The 17,974-nt window shown below is 40.8% G+C and overlaps 1 protein-coding gene across 4 annotated transcripts in view; it reads right to left on the bottom strand.

Moving 5' to 3' along the window:
- DIAPH2 (diaphanous related formin 2) overlaps positions 1 to 17,974 on the bottom strand; it is a 786,157-nt gene that overhangs the window by 21,579 nt on the left and 746,604 nt on the right. For 3 of the 4 annotated variants that reach the window (XM_038747822.1, XM_038747820.1, XM_038747819.1), the window contains one exon: positions 578 to 2,292. The exons of the other annotated variant lie outside the window; for it this stretch is intronic. In XM_038747822.1, the coding sequence (XP_038603750.1) occupies positions 2,228 to 2,292 (65 nt within the window). In that variant the 3' untranslated portion in view covers positions 578 to 2,227. Of the gene's footprint in view, positions 1 to 577; positions 2,293 to 17,974 lie in introns of those variants that run through there. 4 annotated transcript variants of the gene reach the window in all.

Raw genomic sequence — 17,974 nt, forward strand, 5'->3', positions numbered from 1 at the left:
AATCTAACAATAAGTTTACAATTTTGGAATTACTGTTGAACTCTTTTCTTGAAAGCTTTTGTTTTGTTCTTTAAACAATCGCCTTTTTTAATAATAAGAAATCCGTGAACTGCTGATTGTTAACATTTTCTCACATGATGATTTTTCCATTGGCTTTACTGTCAAACTTGGGCCTTGAAAGCTATAGCTTCATTTTGTTTTTTGGGGTTTTTTTTTTTTTTGTTTTTAGAAACAATACCCTTTAAAAATAATGAGTTTGTGAACTGCTGATTGCTTAAATTTTTTCACATGGTGATTTTCCATTGTTAGAGCAAGCTGCTTTTCTTCATGTCAATTGCCTGTTTTGCTCCAGTACAAATTGGATTTTATAATCCAGCATTTATCCTTCTAATTGCCCCCAAAAACTCTCTTATCTATGGAAGCATGCATCATTTTTAGTGCCCCAAACTAAAAGAATTTGAGCTTTTTTTTTTTTCCGATTCTGGTCTAGCTTAGAGAAAACAGGCATGCAATTATACAAACACACACGTGTATGTGTGTTCATGTATATACACATACACACATATATCTATATTACATATATGTGTATATATATATATATATATATATATTTGAGGCAGGAAATTCAGTTTGAAGGGTAAGTGCTGTAATAACTAATGAGACTGTTGCACAACGAAGATGAGAAGAAGGTCACTTTCAACTTAAGGGGTAATAGCGAGTAGTTTAGCACAGTCCAATGAGTCAGAAAATCCTTTCTTAAAAGAAAAAAAAATCTCTCATGCTGTTTACTTTGGTGACGGCCCTAGAAATCCAGAGGAACTGTTTACTAAGTGAGGGCTCCACTGGGAGGTAATTTAAACACAAACTACTTTAGAAACATTGTTAATAACCCAGGAAGTCTATTAAAGTGTATATCTAGGAAAATGCCACGCACCAGATGGTCAAGGAAAGTTTCCATTCTAACTTCCGATTCCTGAACGTGAAGTGGATGAAGATGACGGTAGGTTCCTGATGATGGGTTTATTAGGGATTCAGTGGTCCTTGTGGATGGCTTTATTAAGTCATTCGGTCACCCCTAGAAGCAGGGAGGGGAGGTGAAAGAGTGGATCCAAAGTTTCTCCCTAGCTTAGTAACAGGGTCATCTCAGAAGGAAAGAAATGTTTCTGGGAGCTATAGCCATTTGGTGCAATTGACTTTCCTGTTGCCCTGGGCCCTGACAGAAGACACAGATGTTTCATTTCTTGGAATGCCCATGGGGGCCGGAGTGGGGAGAAGGGAGAATACCAGGTCACATAAAAACCAGAAAGAACAAGAACAGCTGCATAATCAATTACTTTTGTCTCTAAAATCTAAATAAAGGTCATCAAATTTTGTTTTAGAATCATCCTTAGGATAAACATTAAAATGCAACAATTTTTCGTCAAAAATATCTGTATAAAGTATCTGTATAAAGTATATATAATATAAGTGCATAATTAGAAAATACCCTTTTAAATAAAGTTAAAAACACATTCTGCGAACTGATGCTGTTTAACTTTGGTACTACTGTACTGTTCATTTTTAGCAGTGATGAGTAGCTGGACTAGCCTACTGAAATTTGAGATTGGTAAAAAAAGGTTAAATTGCAGCCAAAGTAGAGGAATCCACCGGCTTCAGCTTCCATTAGAGACTAAATAACTTGATTGGGGTTATTCAGTGCTTACACAAATAGCTTCTCTTATGATGTGCGAGGTATCAACCCCAGATCAGCATTCATTAATATGCATATTTTTGTCCTATTTTTCCTTTTATGTAGAACATATTCAGCAACGGAGAATTCTACCTCATGTGACCCGTATTGACTTCACTGCATTTTTTAGTAAGTTTTCTGGATTTTTTTTTTTATTTGCTTGTTTCTCAAACAAACCCTATACAGAAGGTTTCCTAGAAGTCCCAGCTCCTTCAGATTTATCTCACTTCTCTCATCAGCAGGTAACACTAGATAACACAAGATACAGATCCTTACACTGAAAACACTGTTGACAGAACTTGATCATTTGTGTTCCTTTTAATATAGTCACGGGGTTTCTTTTGCAAGAGTTTTCAGAAATACATAATATTGATCCAGCCTGGGCTCTTCTCTGTCCCAATTCATTTCATCGCCATTGTTTGAGTGCACCTGTAACTCTTCTCAAAACGTCGGCATGTAAGTAAACCAACCGTTTTCCAATTCTTGGGCAGCGGGGAATCAGACGGAGGTGATAGCTCCATTTTGGCGGGACCGTGACCTTTCCAAAGGTACCCGTCTGTTGTCTGGAAGACAAAAAGGGACAAAGAACCCAAAATACCGTTAGCTTCAGAGCGTGCCTTCTGCCGACTGCCAAGAGACTTTTCAAACAGATCTAAATGTTGCCTGGGACAAATATGCGAATAAAGACGTGAGGACGTTTGCTTCCAATCAATCAATCAATCGTATTTATTGAGCGCTTACTGTGTGCAGAGCACTGTACTAAGCGCTTGGGAAGTACAAGTTGGCAACATATAGAGACAGTCCCTACCCAACGGTGGGCTCACAGTCTAAAAGGGGGAGACAGAGAACAAAACCAAACATACTAATAAAATAAATAGAATAGATATGCACAAGTATAATAAATAAATAAATAGTAAAATAAATAAATAAATAGTAAAATAAATAAGTAAAATAAATAAATAAATAGTGAAATAAATAAGTAAAATAAATAAATAAATAGTGAAATAAATAAGTAGTAAAATAAATAAATAGTAAAGTAAATAAATAGTAAAGTAAATAAATAAATAGTAAAATAAATAAATAAGTTAAATAACTAAAAAATAGTAAAATAAATAAGTAAATAAATAAATAAACTTCCAAGAAGTTTAATGCTGCAGCCACAGGGCTGAGTTTGAGTTCCACAGTTAGCAACAATCTCCTTTCTTGATCAGGGTGATACTAATGGTATTTACTAGATGTTTACTTTGCAGAGAGCACTGTACAGAGGGATTAACAATGATAATAATTAATGATATTTGTTAAGCACTTACTGTGGGTCAGGCACTGTACTAAGCACTTGGGTGGAGGCGTGGCTTAATGGGAAGAGGCTGGGTTTGGGAGTCAGAGGATGGGGGTTCTAATCCTGGCTCCACCACTTGTCTGCTGTGTGACTTTGGGCAAGCCACTGAACTTCTCTGTGCCTCAGTTACCTCATCTGTAAAATGGGGATTAAGGAAGTGAGCCACATGTGGGACAACCTGATTACCATGTGTCTACCCAAGTGCTTAGAACAGTGCTTGGCACATAGTTGTACTTGCCAAGTGCTTAGTACAGTGCTCTGCACACAGTAAGCATTCAATAAATACAATTGAATGAATGAATGAATAATAATAGCGGTGTTTGTTAAGCGCTTACTATGTGTCCAAACTGTATTAAGCACAGAGGCAGTTATAAGATAATCAGGCCAGACACAAGTCCCTGTCTCTCATCAGGCTCACAATCTGTGTAGGAGGGAGAGTAAGTATTGAATCGCTATTTTATGGATGAGGAAACCAAGGCCCAGAGAAGTTAAGTGACTCACTGAAGGTCACCCAGTAAGTAAGTGGCAGAGCCAGGATTAGAACCTAGGTTCTCTGAGACTCTTCCATTCATTCACTTATTCATTCAATCGTATTTATTGTGTGCTTGCTGTGTGCAGAGCACTGTACTAAGCACTTGGAAAGTACAAGAAGCAGCACGCTTGAGAAGCAGCGTGGCTCAGTGGAAACAGCACGGGCTCTGGAGTCAGAGGTCAGGGGTTCAAATCCCGGCTCCGCCACTTGTCAACTGTGTGACTTTGGGCAAGTCACTTAACTTCTCTGTGTCTGTTACCTCACCTATAAAATTGGGATTCAGACTGTGAGCCCCCCGTGAGACAACCTGATCACCTTGTAACCTCCCCAGTGCTTAGAACAGTGCTTTGCACATAGCAAGCGCTTAATAAATGCCATCATTATTATTTAATTACAATTCAGCAACAGAGACAATCCCTACCCAACAACGGGCTCACACTCTAGAAGGGGGAGATGATATATTTGGTGATGGGCCAATTTGGACATTCCTTTAACATCCATCAATCTTTAACCAATGACTTCAGATCTAGTAAATAGCCTGGTTCAGACCAGTGAGCCCTTTCTCTCATTTAGTAGCCAACAAAAGAGACCTTACAAATAGAGTCAGATCTCCAAGACTACAGAAGTTGCATCCTTTTAGAGTGTTACATCCATTGCAAGCTATCCAGGCAAATATGTTCTCTCTTCTTTCTCCACATCCTACCCAGGTGGAAACATGAGTTATAGGAGAATGGTCTGGAAAGGTTTTCCATCTAGTTTCGGGCAAGACCCTTAAAGAGATTTGCAATTAACCCTGGTGTTCTGGGGATGAAGAATGAAAAGACAAACTCATCTCAACTAATCAATAATCCTTCCTTTCAATGTTTCCTGTTGAGTTTTCAGGCATATACTCCTGGTACCATGGGAAAGCTTGAAGGCATTAACTTTTAATCTTATCATCATCAATCGTATTTATTGAGCGCTTACTGTGTGCAGAGCACTGTACTAAGCGCCTGGGAAGCACAAGTTGGCAACACATAGAGACAGTCCCTACCCAACAGTGGGCTCACAGTCTAAAATCTTATGGGACTTATGGAAAGATTCAGATTCAAAAACGCCAGACATATGGGGAGACCCATTTAAAGGCAATCTCCTTTTAAAGCCTAATTCCAGGACAGAAGGCTGGAATAGCATGTCTTTGGGTTTTTTTCTGGAGAATGCAAACTTTTATCCATATTTAGATACAACAAACTGACTCATAGGAAAATTAGAAGGCCAATTATCCCCTCATAGTCTTGTTATTAATTTCATTTATATATCCTGTGCTTCTAAAGGATGTTAGCCTTTGAACTATCAGTAGTTAGGAAGAGATGGAGGGTGAAATTGCGGCAGTTGAGAAGTTGAATAGTGTGGCCTTAAATGATGTGGTTTACTAATGTCAGATTTGAGGTGGCTATTTTAAATAATGATGATGATATTTGTTAAGCGCTTACAAGAACCGCTTAGAGAAGCAGCATGGCTTAATGGAAAGAGTCTGGGCTGGGAGTCAGAAGGTACCCTGGGTTCTAAAACCACTCGACCATTTGTTTGCTGTGTGACCTTGGGCAAATCACTTAATTTCTCTGTGCCTTAGTTTCTTCATCTGTAAAACAGGGATTAAAAGTGTAAGCCCCACATGGGACAACCTGATTACCCTGTATCTACCAGTGCTTAGAACATTGCTTGGCACATAGTAAGTGCTTAACAAATACCATCATTATTATTATTTTAAACAATTGCTTTCCCAGCTGGGGCAGTCAAGAAGCATTTCAATGATCATTGAAAGTAGAACAAAAGGAAGCTAGAGAGGCTCACTTCAGATTGCTCCCATCTTAAGGAAGGTTCCCTTTGGTTGAGATTTGGATGGAAGTAATTACTGAATCCCCTAAGTTACAGAAAGCATGTTTTTGTGAGGAACTGGTTGAGATTCGTTCTATTCATTCATTCATGTAATCGTATTTATTGAGCGCTTACTGTGTGCAGAGCACGGTAATAAGCACTTGGGAAGTACAAGTTGGCAACGTATAGAGACTGTCTCTACCCAACAATGGGCTCACAGTCTAGAAGGGGGAGACAGACAACAGAATAACCTTCAGAATAAATAGAATTGTAGCTATATGCACATCATCAATAGAGTAGTAAATATGTACAAGTAAAATAGAGTAATAAATCTGTACAAATATATACAAGTGCTGTGGGGAGGGGAAGGAGGTAGGGCAGGGGGGCGATGGGGAGAAGGAGAGGAAAAAGGGGGCTCAGTCTGGGAAGGCCTCCTGGAGGAGGTGAGCTCTCAGTAGGGCTTTGAAGGGAGGAAAATATTCTAGTCTTCACCGAGGGTGAGCGAGAAAAATGTGGAAAGTGCTTGAAGCTAAAGCTATTTATTTTTGGGTTGAAGGAGATGTCCCCTTTTCCCTTCCTCCCTTTTCCCAAGAAGATGAAAGTGAGGGAATAATAGGGCTGGCTGGAGACATAAAATGTAAAAAGGATGTAAAGAATTCAGAACCAAAGTCTAAAGACAGAGCATCCCACAAGATCCACTTAGGGGGAAAACTCAAACCAAACAGTGTGCAGTTCCTTGCAGAACATTCACCTCCAATTGCCAAAAATTTAAGAGAACTAACAGTGCGTGGACTGACATGACATGCCCTGGAACCTCTCTGATCGTCATGTCTACCTACTTACCACATCCTCCTCCTGGCCATTTTTTTAATGAAGCAAGTAAGCATTAACCAGGTTGAGTGATAACAAAACCCTGGACATAAAATGGTCTTATGGTCCCAGGATTCTCCTGAGGTCAATCAATCAATCAATCGTATTTATTGAGCGCTTACTGTGTGCAGAGCACTGTACTAAGCATTTGGGAAGTACAAGTTGGCAACATATAGAGACAGTCCCTACCCAACAGTGGGCTCACACTCTAAAAGGGGGAGACAGAGAACAAAACCAAGCATACTAACAAAATAAAATAAATAGAATAGATATGTACAAGTAAAATAAATAGACTAATAAATACATACAAACATATATACATATATACAGGGGTCCCATTCGAAGGAGTATTAGGCCCTGTTTGTCAGGACTCCACCGAAGACAGAGCCTCCATTTTAGTTCATATCCAGTCAGAATTATTGATCAGGAGGATAAAAGAAGAAGAAGGAACTTGAAGAGCAGCATGACCTAGGGGAAAGATCCCTGGAATGAGTAAGGGGACCTGGGTTCTAATCTTGGTTCTGCCACTTGCCTGCTGTGTGTGTGACCTTGGGCAAGTCATTTAACTTCTCTGCACCTCAGCTTTCTCATCTGTAAAATTGGGATTAAATATCCATTAGCTCTCTTACTCAGAAAATAATCAGGCCAGACATAATCCCTGTCCCAAATGGGGCTCGTGTCTACCTAGAAGCAGCGTGGCTCAGTGGAAAGAGCATGGGCTTTGGAGTCAGGAGTCATTGGTTCAAATCCTGGCTCTGCCGACTGTCAGCTGTGTGACTTTGGGCAAGTCACTTAACTTCTCTGTGCCTCAGTTACCTCATCTGCAAAATGGGGATTAAGACTGTGAGCCTCCCGTAGGACAACCTGATCTCCTTGTAACCTCCCCAGTGCTTAGAGCAGTGCTTTGAACATAGCAAGCACTTAATAAATGCCATCGTAATTATGCCAACATTTACTTTGTACAGTGCTTTGCACACAGTGAGCACTTAAATACCGCAATTACTATTATTAAGGAGGAAAAAAGGCCAATTGGAGCTGTCTTTAGAATAGATCACTATTGTAAGCACTGTCTTTGTATATGATTTATGAATATATTTATATTAATGTCCATCTCCCCCTCTAGACTTTGAGCTCTTTGTGGGCAGGACTGTGTCTGTTTGTTGATATACTGAACTCTCCCGAGCACGTAGAACAGTGCTTTGCACACAGTAAGTGATCAATAAATATGACAATGCATATGAATGAAGAGCTGACACTGAATTGGCATCTCTGGTGCTTTCTTTAGTGAGTATACAGGGAGGAATATCTAGCATCTTTTTTAACCATAAAAGTTCAGGGGAAATGGACACATTCAGATCCACCATGCCTTTGAAAACTTGGGGTAGAGGGAAATATTCTAAAGCCAGTCAACCCTGCATAAAATAGACATACAAGAAGTCTGCCTCCAAATATTAGTGGAGTGAGTTAGCAGACTTAAAATGTCAAGGCTGCTTCACTGCGGCACGTGCACAAATCTTTGTGTTTTATCTAAGGCTTGACTGACACCATGCTGAGCTCAAAGCCTCTGCACCTGAGGCCAAGGTACTAACTGCACTGACTACATTAAACCCACTTTAGAACAGCTCCTGAATTCCCATGAAATAAATACTCGAATGGAACAAAGTTTTCGACTTGCAACTCGAGTTATAGCCCGCGACTGCATATCCTTCTTACTGTGATCACGTTTGACTCTTCTGGAAGAAGGCAAAGAAAGTGCATCTCTGTGCCAAATCTCTTTCTGTCAGCCGATGTCATACATAAAGCATGACAAGCGTGATTTTAAAAGCCCTTGCAAGGTTGCGGCTTGGGAGTTTCCAATTAAGGTTCTGCCCAAGTGCACTTCCGACAGAGGACAATGTATAACCGCTTGAGCAGGTAGAGATGTGATTGCAAAAGTTGGGCTGGTACGTCTCTGTCCATTATTCATTCACCCCCAGAGACACTTGCCCATCTGTTTGCTCTTCAAGAGAATTTCCCCTGAACCGAAGAAAAGATGGTGCTAAGTTTATCTGCCAGGAGCATTACCACTTACTGCCTTAAAATGAGCTAGGGTCCTTCACGTGGTTTACAAATAGTCAAATTGCCGGGTTACTTAGCCACTTGTGTTCTTATTTTTATATGTTTTTCTATTGTGCAAGTTCTTTATCTGTCTGTCTTCCCCACTAGATTGTAAGCTCAGCAAGGAACTGCTCTGCGTCTTACTATATACCCTGCCTGTATGCATATATATATATTCATTCATTCGTATTTATTGAGCACTTACTGTGTGCAGAGCACAGTACTATCATCAATCAATCGTATTTATTGAGCGCTTACTATGTGCAGAGCACTGTACTAAGCGCTTGGGAAGTACAAATTGGCACATATAGAGACAGTCCCTACCCAACAGTGGGCTCACAGTCTAAAAGAGCGGGCTCACAGTCTAAAAGCACAGTCTAAGTGCTTGGGAGAGTACAACAGACCAATAAACAGACACAACCCCTGCCCACAGTGAGCTTACAGTCTAGAGCCTTCAGTTTAAAAACCACGTCTAATATTATGCATGATGAGAGCTATTAGTTCTTGGAAAACAAACCCTGAAGAACAAAAACATTACAGATCAAAAATAAATCAGTATTTGGAGTGTGAATGCCACTGAAAATTTCATAGGGGCAAGTCAGGTCTAGGAAACTCAGGCTGCTCAGATTACAGAAGCAAAACAGCTTTGGACTCACCTTGTCAGCCGTGTGAATCTTTCCTTCTAGGGTCTTTTATAAGCGCCCTGATCTCAAAAGTGCCCCAAGGAGCAGAATTTAGATAGAGTAAGAGTTTACATTTCCCTTCTCCCTCAACAGAGAAAATGTTCTCTGAGGCCCTGGGAACTGAGCTATCCCTGGAAGGACGGTATGATCTGAACTGGTGAAGATGTTCTTGACGAGTTATTCTAGTAGCCTGTGAGACTTTGGGCTTCAGTTGTGTGTTGTCTCCTGCCATTTGGGATTGGGCATTTGTGGAACTGTGCCCTGAATGTTCCTGGATTTTTCCTCAGTTCCTGTTCTCAGTCATTGCCTGGCTCATTGAAGGGTACCAGGTGTTGAGGACTGGCTCTCAGTGACCTCCAACTGGACCGTACTTTCCCACGGGGGGCAAATATCGCAAGCTGCTTGATCTTGGCAATAGAAGGGATTCATGACTTCAACTCGAGTCGGCCGCTTTGCTTAATGAAGGAGTGAGTCCATCCACTTGGCTTGCCTCGTTTGCTGAACAACCACCCTGTTTCAAATTTGCTTTCATTTCACACTCATATTTTGAATTTATTCCCCACTCTACCTTAGACTATTTCTACCGAAAAGCTGCAGGGCAGTTCTCAGAGGAACAATCGCAAAGATATAATTCTGTTGAATGCCGATAATTAGGCTTAGACTCAGGCGTGGTATGCATCTATAGGTCTGCATCTCTCCTCCACTGTCCGCTGACTTCCTTTTAGGCCCATTTCTGACCACATTTCATTTGGGTGGCAGGGTCAAAACCACCCAACCAAGGCAACATCTTCAATTATTCTTGGGTAGACTCCACCGATATCTCTTCTAGTTATTTTGAACTTCAATCCTAGCCAACTAAGATTCAGAGACAGCTGCCGCTGCTAAAATCTGAGGTAGTATTTGTTGCAAAATTGAACTTCCTATCTTACTAAAATTCTGCCACCCTCAAACTATTTTTCATGTATTTAACACCTCCCCCCCCAAACATAGTTCCTTGTTATATACTAACACATCTAGAAGACAGTTAGTCATGAAATCCATTAGAGTAATTATATCATTCCAGCATTTGATTTAATCTCAGTGACATAGAAATGCTTAGAAGAAACCAGTTTTGCTGTGCAATTTAAATCCTTCATTTTATGCAAATAAATTTATGCAAGGAAAGTGGGAACCTAGATGATAGGGGTTAGTGGTGGCAGAAGAGAAGAATGCTAATAGGAGACAGAAATATTTAAGGAGTTGGCATTCAGCTTGAACGTAGGTTCACAACTCCCGTTAACTGTAATGTGAGTTAAGCACATGTAATGAAAATATAAGGGATCTTGAAATACCTTCCAAATTTGAAAATAAGCAAAATTGGGGTAGATGCAAGGTTTTGTAAGGAAAATACACTCGATTGTGATGCTGAAATTGATTCCCTTTTGAAAGTCAATTATGATTTTGATATTTTTCTGTACTAGGGATTGTAGTTCTGCTAGGAGAAATCAACTGCAAAGAACTCTTCTTAATGCCCAGTACTAGTTATGTTATTAAGGCAAAAATCTCAATAGTTGCAATGGATTTATTAATTCAGCACCTTGTTATCGGCTGGAAACTCTGCTGTGCTAGGGGAAAAGCAAATTGTATTTTATAAAACTGCAGTACTGAGATTAAATCACTTTCCTATATTTCACTTCTTATCCTTCCTGACAGATAGTAACTCTCCTCTCCATCTCTGTTGTGAACCTCACATTTTGCAAAATTATCAACTCTAGTAATACAGAGGTGTATTACCAAATAAACTAAATTGTACTAAGTTTAGGGAGATTAGAATGTGTGATATTGAACTACCCAGTTCAATAATATAGCTTCCCAGCACAAAAAAAAAAAACCCACAAACAAGTAAGCATTATGCTACAATGGCAGGGAGTGTGCAGGGCAGCTAAAAGAATGATGGCATTACTGCCCATATGTGTACAATAAAACTGGATTTTTTTAATGCTATTTGCAAAGTGCTTACTATGTGCCAAGTGCTGTACTAAGTGTTGGGCTAGCTACAGGCTTATCAGGTTGGAAACTGTCCCTCTCTCTCACATAGGGGAGAAGCAGCATGGCTCAGTGGCCAGAGCCCAAGGAGACAGCAGGTCATGGGTTCTAATCCCCACTCCATTGCTTGTCTGCTGGAACCCTGGGCAAGTCACTTCACTTCTCTGTGCCCCAGTTCCTTCATCTGTAAAATGGGGATTGAAACTGTGAGCCCCACGTGGGACAGAGACTGTGTCCAACTCGATTTGCTTGTATCTACCCCAGCACTTATTACAGTGCCTGGCACATAGTAAGTGCTTAAAAAATACCATTATTATTATTAGGCTCACAGTATGAATTCCCACTTTTCAGATGAGGTAAGTGAGGCACAGAGAAGTAAAGTGACTTCTTTAAGGTCACACAGCAGACAAGTAGACTGTGAGCCTGCTGTTGGGTAAGGACCGTCTCTATATGTTGCTAACTTGTACTTCCCAAGTGCTTAGTACAGTGCTCTGCACACAGTAAGCGCTCAATAAATACGATTGATTGAATGAATGGAGGAACTAGAATTAGAACTCAGGTCCTGCTGACTCCTGGCCCATGCTCTATCCCATAGGGCACAATGCTTTTTGTGGGTGCATTAAGCAGACATCATTAGTAATCTCTTTCTGAGAAACAGCTGAACGTTCTTGTGGATTTTATTGATTATTTACGAAAATGAAGGAGTGAATGATTAATATTACTCTATTTATCTATTTATTTTACTTGTACATATCTATTCTATCTATTTTATTTTGTTAGTATGTTTAGTTTTGTTCTCTGTCTCCCCCTTTTAGACTGTGAGCCCACTATTGGGTAGGGACTGTCTCTATATGTTGCCAAATTGTACTTCCCAAGCGCTTAGTACAGTGCTCTGCACATAGTAAGCGCTCAATAAATACTATTGATGATGATGATGATGATGATGATGATCCATGGGTATTCAGAAAGACGCAGTTTAGTCATAGGTATCACAAAAATATTTCCTTATTTGAATATACCTATTTACAGATATTGAGATTTGATATTTAACATATAATCATTCGCCTTATCTTTCAAGAAAATACCTTCAGTTTTGAACATTTTAATTCCATTAAAACTGTGGCCTTTTCCTATTCTCAATGATATTTGTTCCTTCAGACCCAAATACTTTTGATCAGATTGAGGAAGTGTGGCTTAAAAATAAATAAAAGCCCAGAGGAATATTTTAAAACCTTTGAAAGAAGCTCTGTTCAATAAAAATTGCCATTAACAAGACCGATGCTAAATCACTCTTTTGTAAAACTGTAAAATTGTTTGGAAAAGCCATACAGGTAATATTTGTAATGGACCAAGAAATACTTTAAAATACAATTCTTTTTTGCAGTTCAAATATTCCAAAGTTGATTGTTAAAATAAGTGACTCACCCTCAGTGTCACCATTTATGCATTCAATCATATTTATTGAGCGCTTACTGTGTGCAGAGCACTGTACTAAGCGCTTGGGAAGTACAAGTTGGCAACATATAGAGGTGTTCCCTACCCAACAGTGGGCTTACAGTCTAGAAACCAAAGATCTCCCTCTGAATAATTGAGTTTTTTCTGTTCATTCAGGCCAGTAAAGGTACTTATTGAGTACTTCCTTAGGTGTCCAGGACTACTGAGGACTAAAAGTAGTTGGGAGTATACAACAAATGCTAAGACATAGTCCCTGCCCTCAAGGACCTTAAAACTCAATAAGGATAGAGGCAGACACAAATTATTTACAAGAGGAGAGACAACAAAGCTATGAATGGTAGCAGAAAGACAGCTGAAAGAAAATAAGCAAAAAAAAAGTACGTAAATCAATATCATCATCATCAATCATCATCAATCGTATTTATTGAGCACCTACTGTGTGCAGAGCACTGTACTAAGTGCTTGGGAAGTACAAGTCGGCAACATATAGAGACAGTCCCTACCCAGCAGTGGGCTCACAGTCTAAAAGGGGGAGACAGAGAACAAAACCAAACATACTAACAAAATAAAATAAATAGAATAGATATGTGCAAGTAAAATAGAGTAATAAATATGTACAAACATATATACATATATACAGGTGCTGTGGGGAAGAGAAGGAGGTAAGATGGGGTATGGAGAGGGGGACAAGGGGGAGAGGAAGGAAGGGGCTCAGTCTGGGAAGGCCTCCTGGAGGAGGTGAGCTCTCAGTAGGGCCTTGAAGGGAGGAAGAGAGCATGTTAATACATGCTAAAGTCGGCTGTGGTGGGGTTGGAAATTATTCAAGGGAAGGAGGGTCAAGTGTGAGGAACAGTGAGCAGGTGATCTTGGCATGGGCGTGAGAGAAGAAACGTTCTGGGCATGTCATTTCCCTCCTCAGCTGCCTATCAACCTCCGTATCAAGCAAAAACTCCCCACTATTGGCTTCAAAGCACTCCATCACCTTGCCCCTTCTTACCTCACCTCCCTTCTCCTCTTCTCCATCCCAGCCCGCACACTCCGCTCCTCCGATGCAGCTAACCTTCTCACTATGCCTCGTTCTCACCTGCCCCGCCGTCGACCCCTGGCCCATGTCCTACCTCTGGCCTGGTGTCTGTCTTTTGCTGTATTGTACTTTCCAAGTGCTTAGTACAGTGCTCTGCACAAAGTAAGTGCTCAATAAATACGACTGAATGAACGAAGCTCCTTGTGGGCAGGGAAGGTATCTGCTAACTCTGCTCTATTGTACTCTTCCAAAGACTTAGTACAGTGCTCTGCATACAGGAAATGCACAATTGATTGAAACCAATTATTCGGAGTTACTGGAGGAGTAGAAAGATGTATGCTGAGGAATGCAGAATGATGATCAAGGCAGAGAGGCCACTGTGAATGCCTAAGGAGTAATCTACTCAAGAGCTGATGAGAGCTTGAATAATAATAATAATTATTATTATTATGGTATTTGTTAAGTGCCTACTATGTGCCAAGCACTGTTCTAAGTACTGGGATAGATACAAGTTATCAGGTTGTCCCACGTGGGACTCACAATCGTAATCCCCATTTTACAGACGAGGTAATTGAGGCACAGAGAAGCTAAGCTGCCTTGCCCAAAGTCGCACAGCTACAAGAGGCGGAGCCAGGTTTAGAACCCATGTCCTCTGACTCCCAAGCCCATGGTCTTTCCACTAAGCCACGCTGCTTCTTTGAATCAGGGTTATGGGCATTTGGGCGGAAAGGAAGGGCAAAGCTGAGATAAACTGAGGTAGAAGCAAATGATGAACATTTCAGAAATTCCATTCTTCTGTCACTGAGGGCACGAGATCACACTATAGCTTGGGAGAAAGCTGCCCTTTCAGAGGTGGGGAAGGTGGGAAAAGAAAGCACCGACGATGTCTGCATAACGCACCCATCTGGGGATCCCAGTTACAAAGACGTGACGTAGTGATGGGTATTTCCAAAAACTTGGGATGCCATTCTCCAGACTCTGTGAGAAGATGCTTAGGGGTTTCATTACAGAAGAAAATGGGCTTAGTGAAAAGAGGATCTGCATGTGGGGCAGGACAAGTGCACAAAAGACAGTAATGGCTTCAGCCATTGAGTCAGGACATGGTTGCCGATAAGGTTCGATGTTACAATTACACAATCAGAGATGAGACACCCGGTGCAACTCGGAAGCCGGCTTATTGGGTTAAGGAACAATGGCCTGGCCATTAAGGAGGGATCAAGGGCATAGGATCTATTCTTAGACATCACCTGTCATCCACTTGCCTTTCTAACCATGGACAGCTTAAGCTATTGTAGCTAAGAATACCAAACATCAGCTGTTTCTCTGATTTTGATCATAGGATGACAATCTTCTGTCATTTTATATGGCATTTGTTGATGATCTGTCAGTGCCGGACTGCTGATATGCTGACCCAGAGCATATTTACCTGTCATTTGTTTTTGTTGCTGCCCGGCTCCAATCTCCCACAAATACTCTTTTCATTTTTGACATGCACAACCTCTTTATTCTTGCAGATAAAAGTTTTGGAAAAGTTTGGGTGTTTGAGTTAGGTGAAAGGAAAGTGGAAGAGCAGCCTGGAACTGCATGACGGCTTGCCTCAATCAAGGGGAAAAGAGATATTTGAGAGAGACGAGCCCAACCACAACCTGATTATTACAACCTGAAAATATAGGGCACCTGAACTCAAATTTGCAAATACTCCTCAGGCATTTTGATAACTTCCCACTTCATGTGATATGTGGTTTTACTAAGTAAAGCCCAAGATCAGACGCCTTGGTTATTTTGGTAGCCTTGGCAAGGCAACCTAGTCTGGCATGGTAAAAGTGCCGCGCAGGAGTTATTCCTATCATGAGCCGTTGTTGAAAAGAGAGGGATCACAATGACTCATTTCTTTTACATCTATTACATATAGCCCCTGAGTATTTGTCACACAATCACCTATATGTGCAGCAAAGGGTCCCAAACAGCAAATATTTTCAAGTTATCTTCAGTTTATAATAAGACACCATAAATCTCTGTAAGAACACAATGGCAGAATCCTTTTTGGTGGTAATGTTAAGAAGTGAGGAAGAAGCATGGCAAAAAGTCTAGAAGAAATTTCATTTTATATTTTATACATCTTGTTCCTTTCTTAAAACTCTTTGCCTAAGTTATAACTTTAGCACTGGTGGTGGCCAAGGATTGGGAAAAACAAGCTAAACAATCAGAGTGGTAGAGCTCTTGTCAAAACCCTTAAGATGGACTCTCGGTCCTTCACTAAAACCACTCCCCACCCCACTGCTGAAGGTTTTTCAGTCATATTTACTAAGTGCTGTGTGCAGACTTTGCACTAAGTGCTTGGGAGAGTACAACAATGAACAGACACATTCCCTGTCCCCAACAAGCAGACAGACTGAGTTAACTCCTTTGCAAGAATGGTTAACTCTTTCAAATAACTCTTTGACACAGGGAGGATTGGACTCAACTGACACGTACTCCTTTCTCCTGAGAGAGAAAGCACTGAAATCCAGTGGGAACTCTGAACAGAACGGCTGGAGATGGTCCATTTTTTTTTTAATAAGAGGGCCCATTATTTTGGCTTGACAGATAAATGCAAACAGAGGATGGCAGCCATCAGAGTAGGGAGGGAAGGAAGGTGGAAGGATATTGAATTGAAAGCTCATCCAGTTGCTTCCAGCTGACTACACCCACGTAAGCTAATATTCTCGGGCCTGTGAAATGATAAGGAGTTGCTAACTGCATCAGAGGCTGGACTGAAGCCAGGAAGGAGCCGTCCCAGGCAGGAATGGCGGGCTTAAACTTGGGCCAAATGAAATTGATTGGGTGACCGGGTCTGCCTCTCCAGTTGTATTTTGCCCATCCTTAATTGATCTCTCTTCTCTTGATCTCTCTCTGTGCTTAAATATGTTAAATGGAAAAAAATGTAGTGCCAATTTCTCATTCTATTTAATTAAGGTCTGATCCTTCCTCTAGTGGGAATGAAATGGATTCTTAAACCACTGCTTTTGGAGTGAAAAGATGCATCTTCCCTATTAAAAAAAAATTAGGAGGGTAATAAGCACACTTTGATGATGATGATAGCATTTGTTAAGCACTTACTACGTGCCAAGCACTGTTCTAAGCTCCAAGGTCATCAGATTGTCCCACATGGGGCTCACAGCCTTAATCCCCATTTTCCAGATGAGGTAACTGAGGCACAGAGAAGTGAAGTGACTTGCGCAAAGTCACACAGCTGACAATTGGTGGAGCTGGGATTTGAACCCATGACCTCTGGCTTCCAAGCCCGGGCTCTTTCCACTGAGCCACACTACTTTGGATTCTAGGACTCTACCAGGGCTGGGTCCCAATTGTAAAACTGGCATTTGTCCCTTTTTAAAAAGACATGTGGCAAACATGAAATAAATCGTATATGACTGCCTCATAAAACAGTATAAGGAAAGAAATTCATATCAACTCCAAATTTTAAAGAGCCCAATTTAACACACATTTGCCTTAATATAAGCAAAGGGGGTGGGGGTGAGGGGCTTTTCTGCTGCCATGCAGAGTCTGCCATGCAGAGTCCCTAGAGTCTTTGAGTGAGTGTTCATTTGGACACTCACCCCAGGGGCAGTAGTATGAACTGGGACTGAAAATGTCCATGGAATTGAGCACTGATACCCTGACAAGTGGACTTCACCAGCTTGACTAGCTCCTGAATAAGTACTCCAGATTCTCCAGGGTCTTTGAGGAGTGGCAGACACAATAACCTTGATGCTTATAAAATCTAGTTCCAGATGAGACTGTTGGACAAAATCATGAAACAAGTAGATCACGGTGGCCAGGGGCTGTCTTCAAAGAAGAACCCATCCGGCTTTAGTTCAGTTACCTAATTCAGTTGGAATGATTCCTTAATTAAAAAATCAGAATAGCATTTATTCAGCATGCATGTGGTTACTCACAAAAATGACTGGCACTCACTCTAAACTGCATGTGGAGAGAAAACCAGCACCTCAAGATGCTGATTTTACTACTTGAAAAAGTGAAATTTCAGCCCTCAAAACTCTAATTCATGAGATCATATTTTAGCCTAGCAGCTAATCCACAATTGCCACACTACCCGACTTGCCATGTCCAGTATTCTAACCTTATGGGTCTGATTAAGAACACTGGAATAGAATATATCTTGTTGTTGATTTCCATGACAACTATGGATATTCTTTGACACCTTCCTTGAATCTTAAACTTCTTCATTCTCTGTTTGACAGCCTAAAGGCATCTTCTCTCAAACATTTGCAGAACTGAGCCCACAGTACTTTGACAAGACCATTTCTATTTTCTCAATTTTTTTGAAGGGGGGTCGGGGAGGGGGAGGAAATTATCTTAG

Source organism: Tachyglossus aculeatus, chromosome 6 (genome assembly GCF_015852505.1).
Source record: "Tachyglossus aculeatus isolate mTacAcu1 chromosome 6, mTacAcu1.pri, whole genome shotgun sequence".
In the NCBI taxonomy this organism is placed as follows: domain Eukaryota; kingdom Metazoa; phylum Chordata; class Mammalia; order Monotremata; family Tachyglossidae; genus Tachyglossus; species Tachyglossus aculeatus.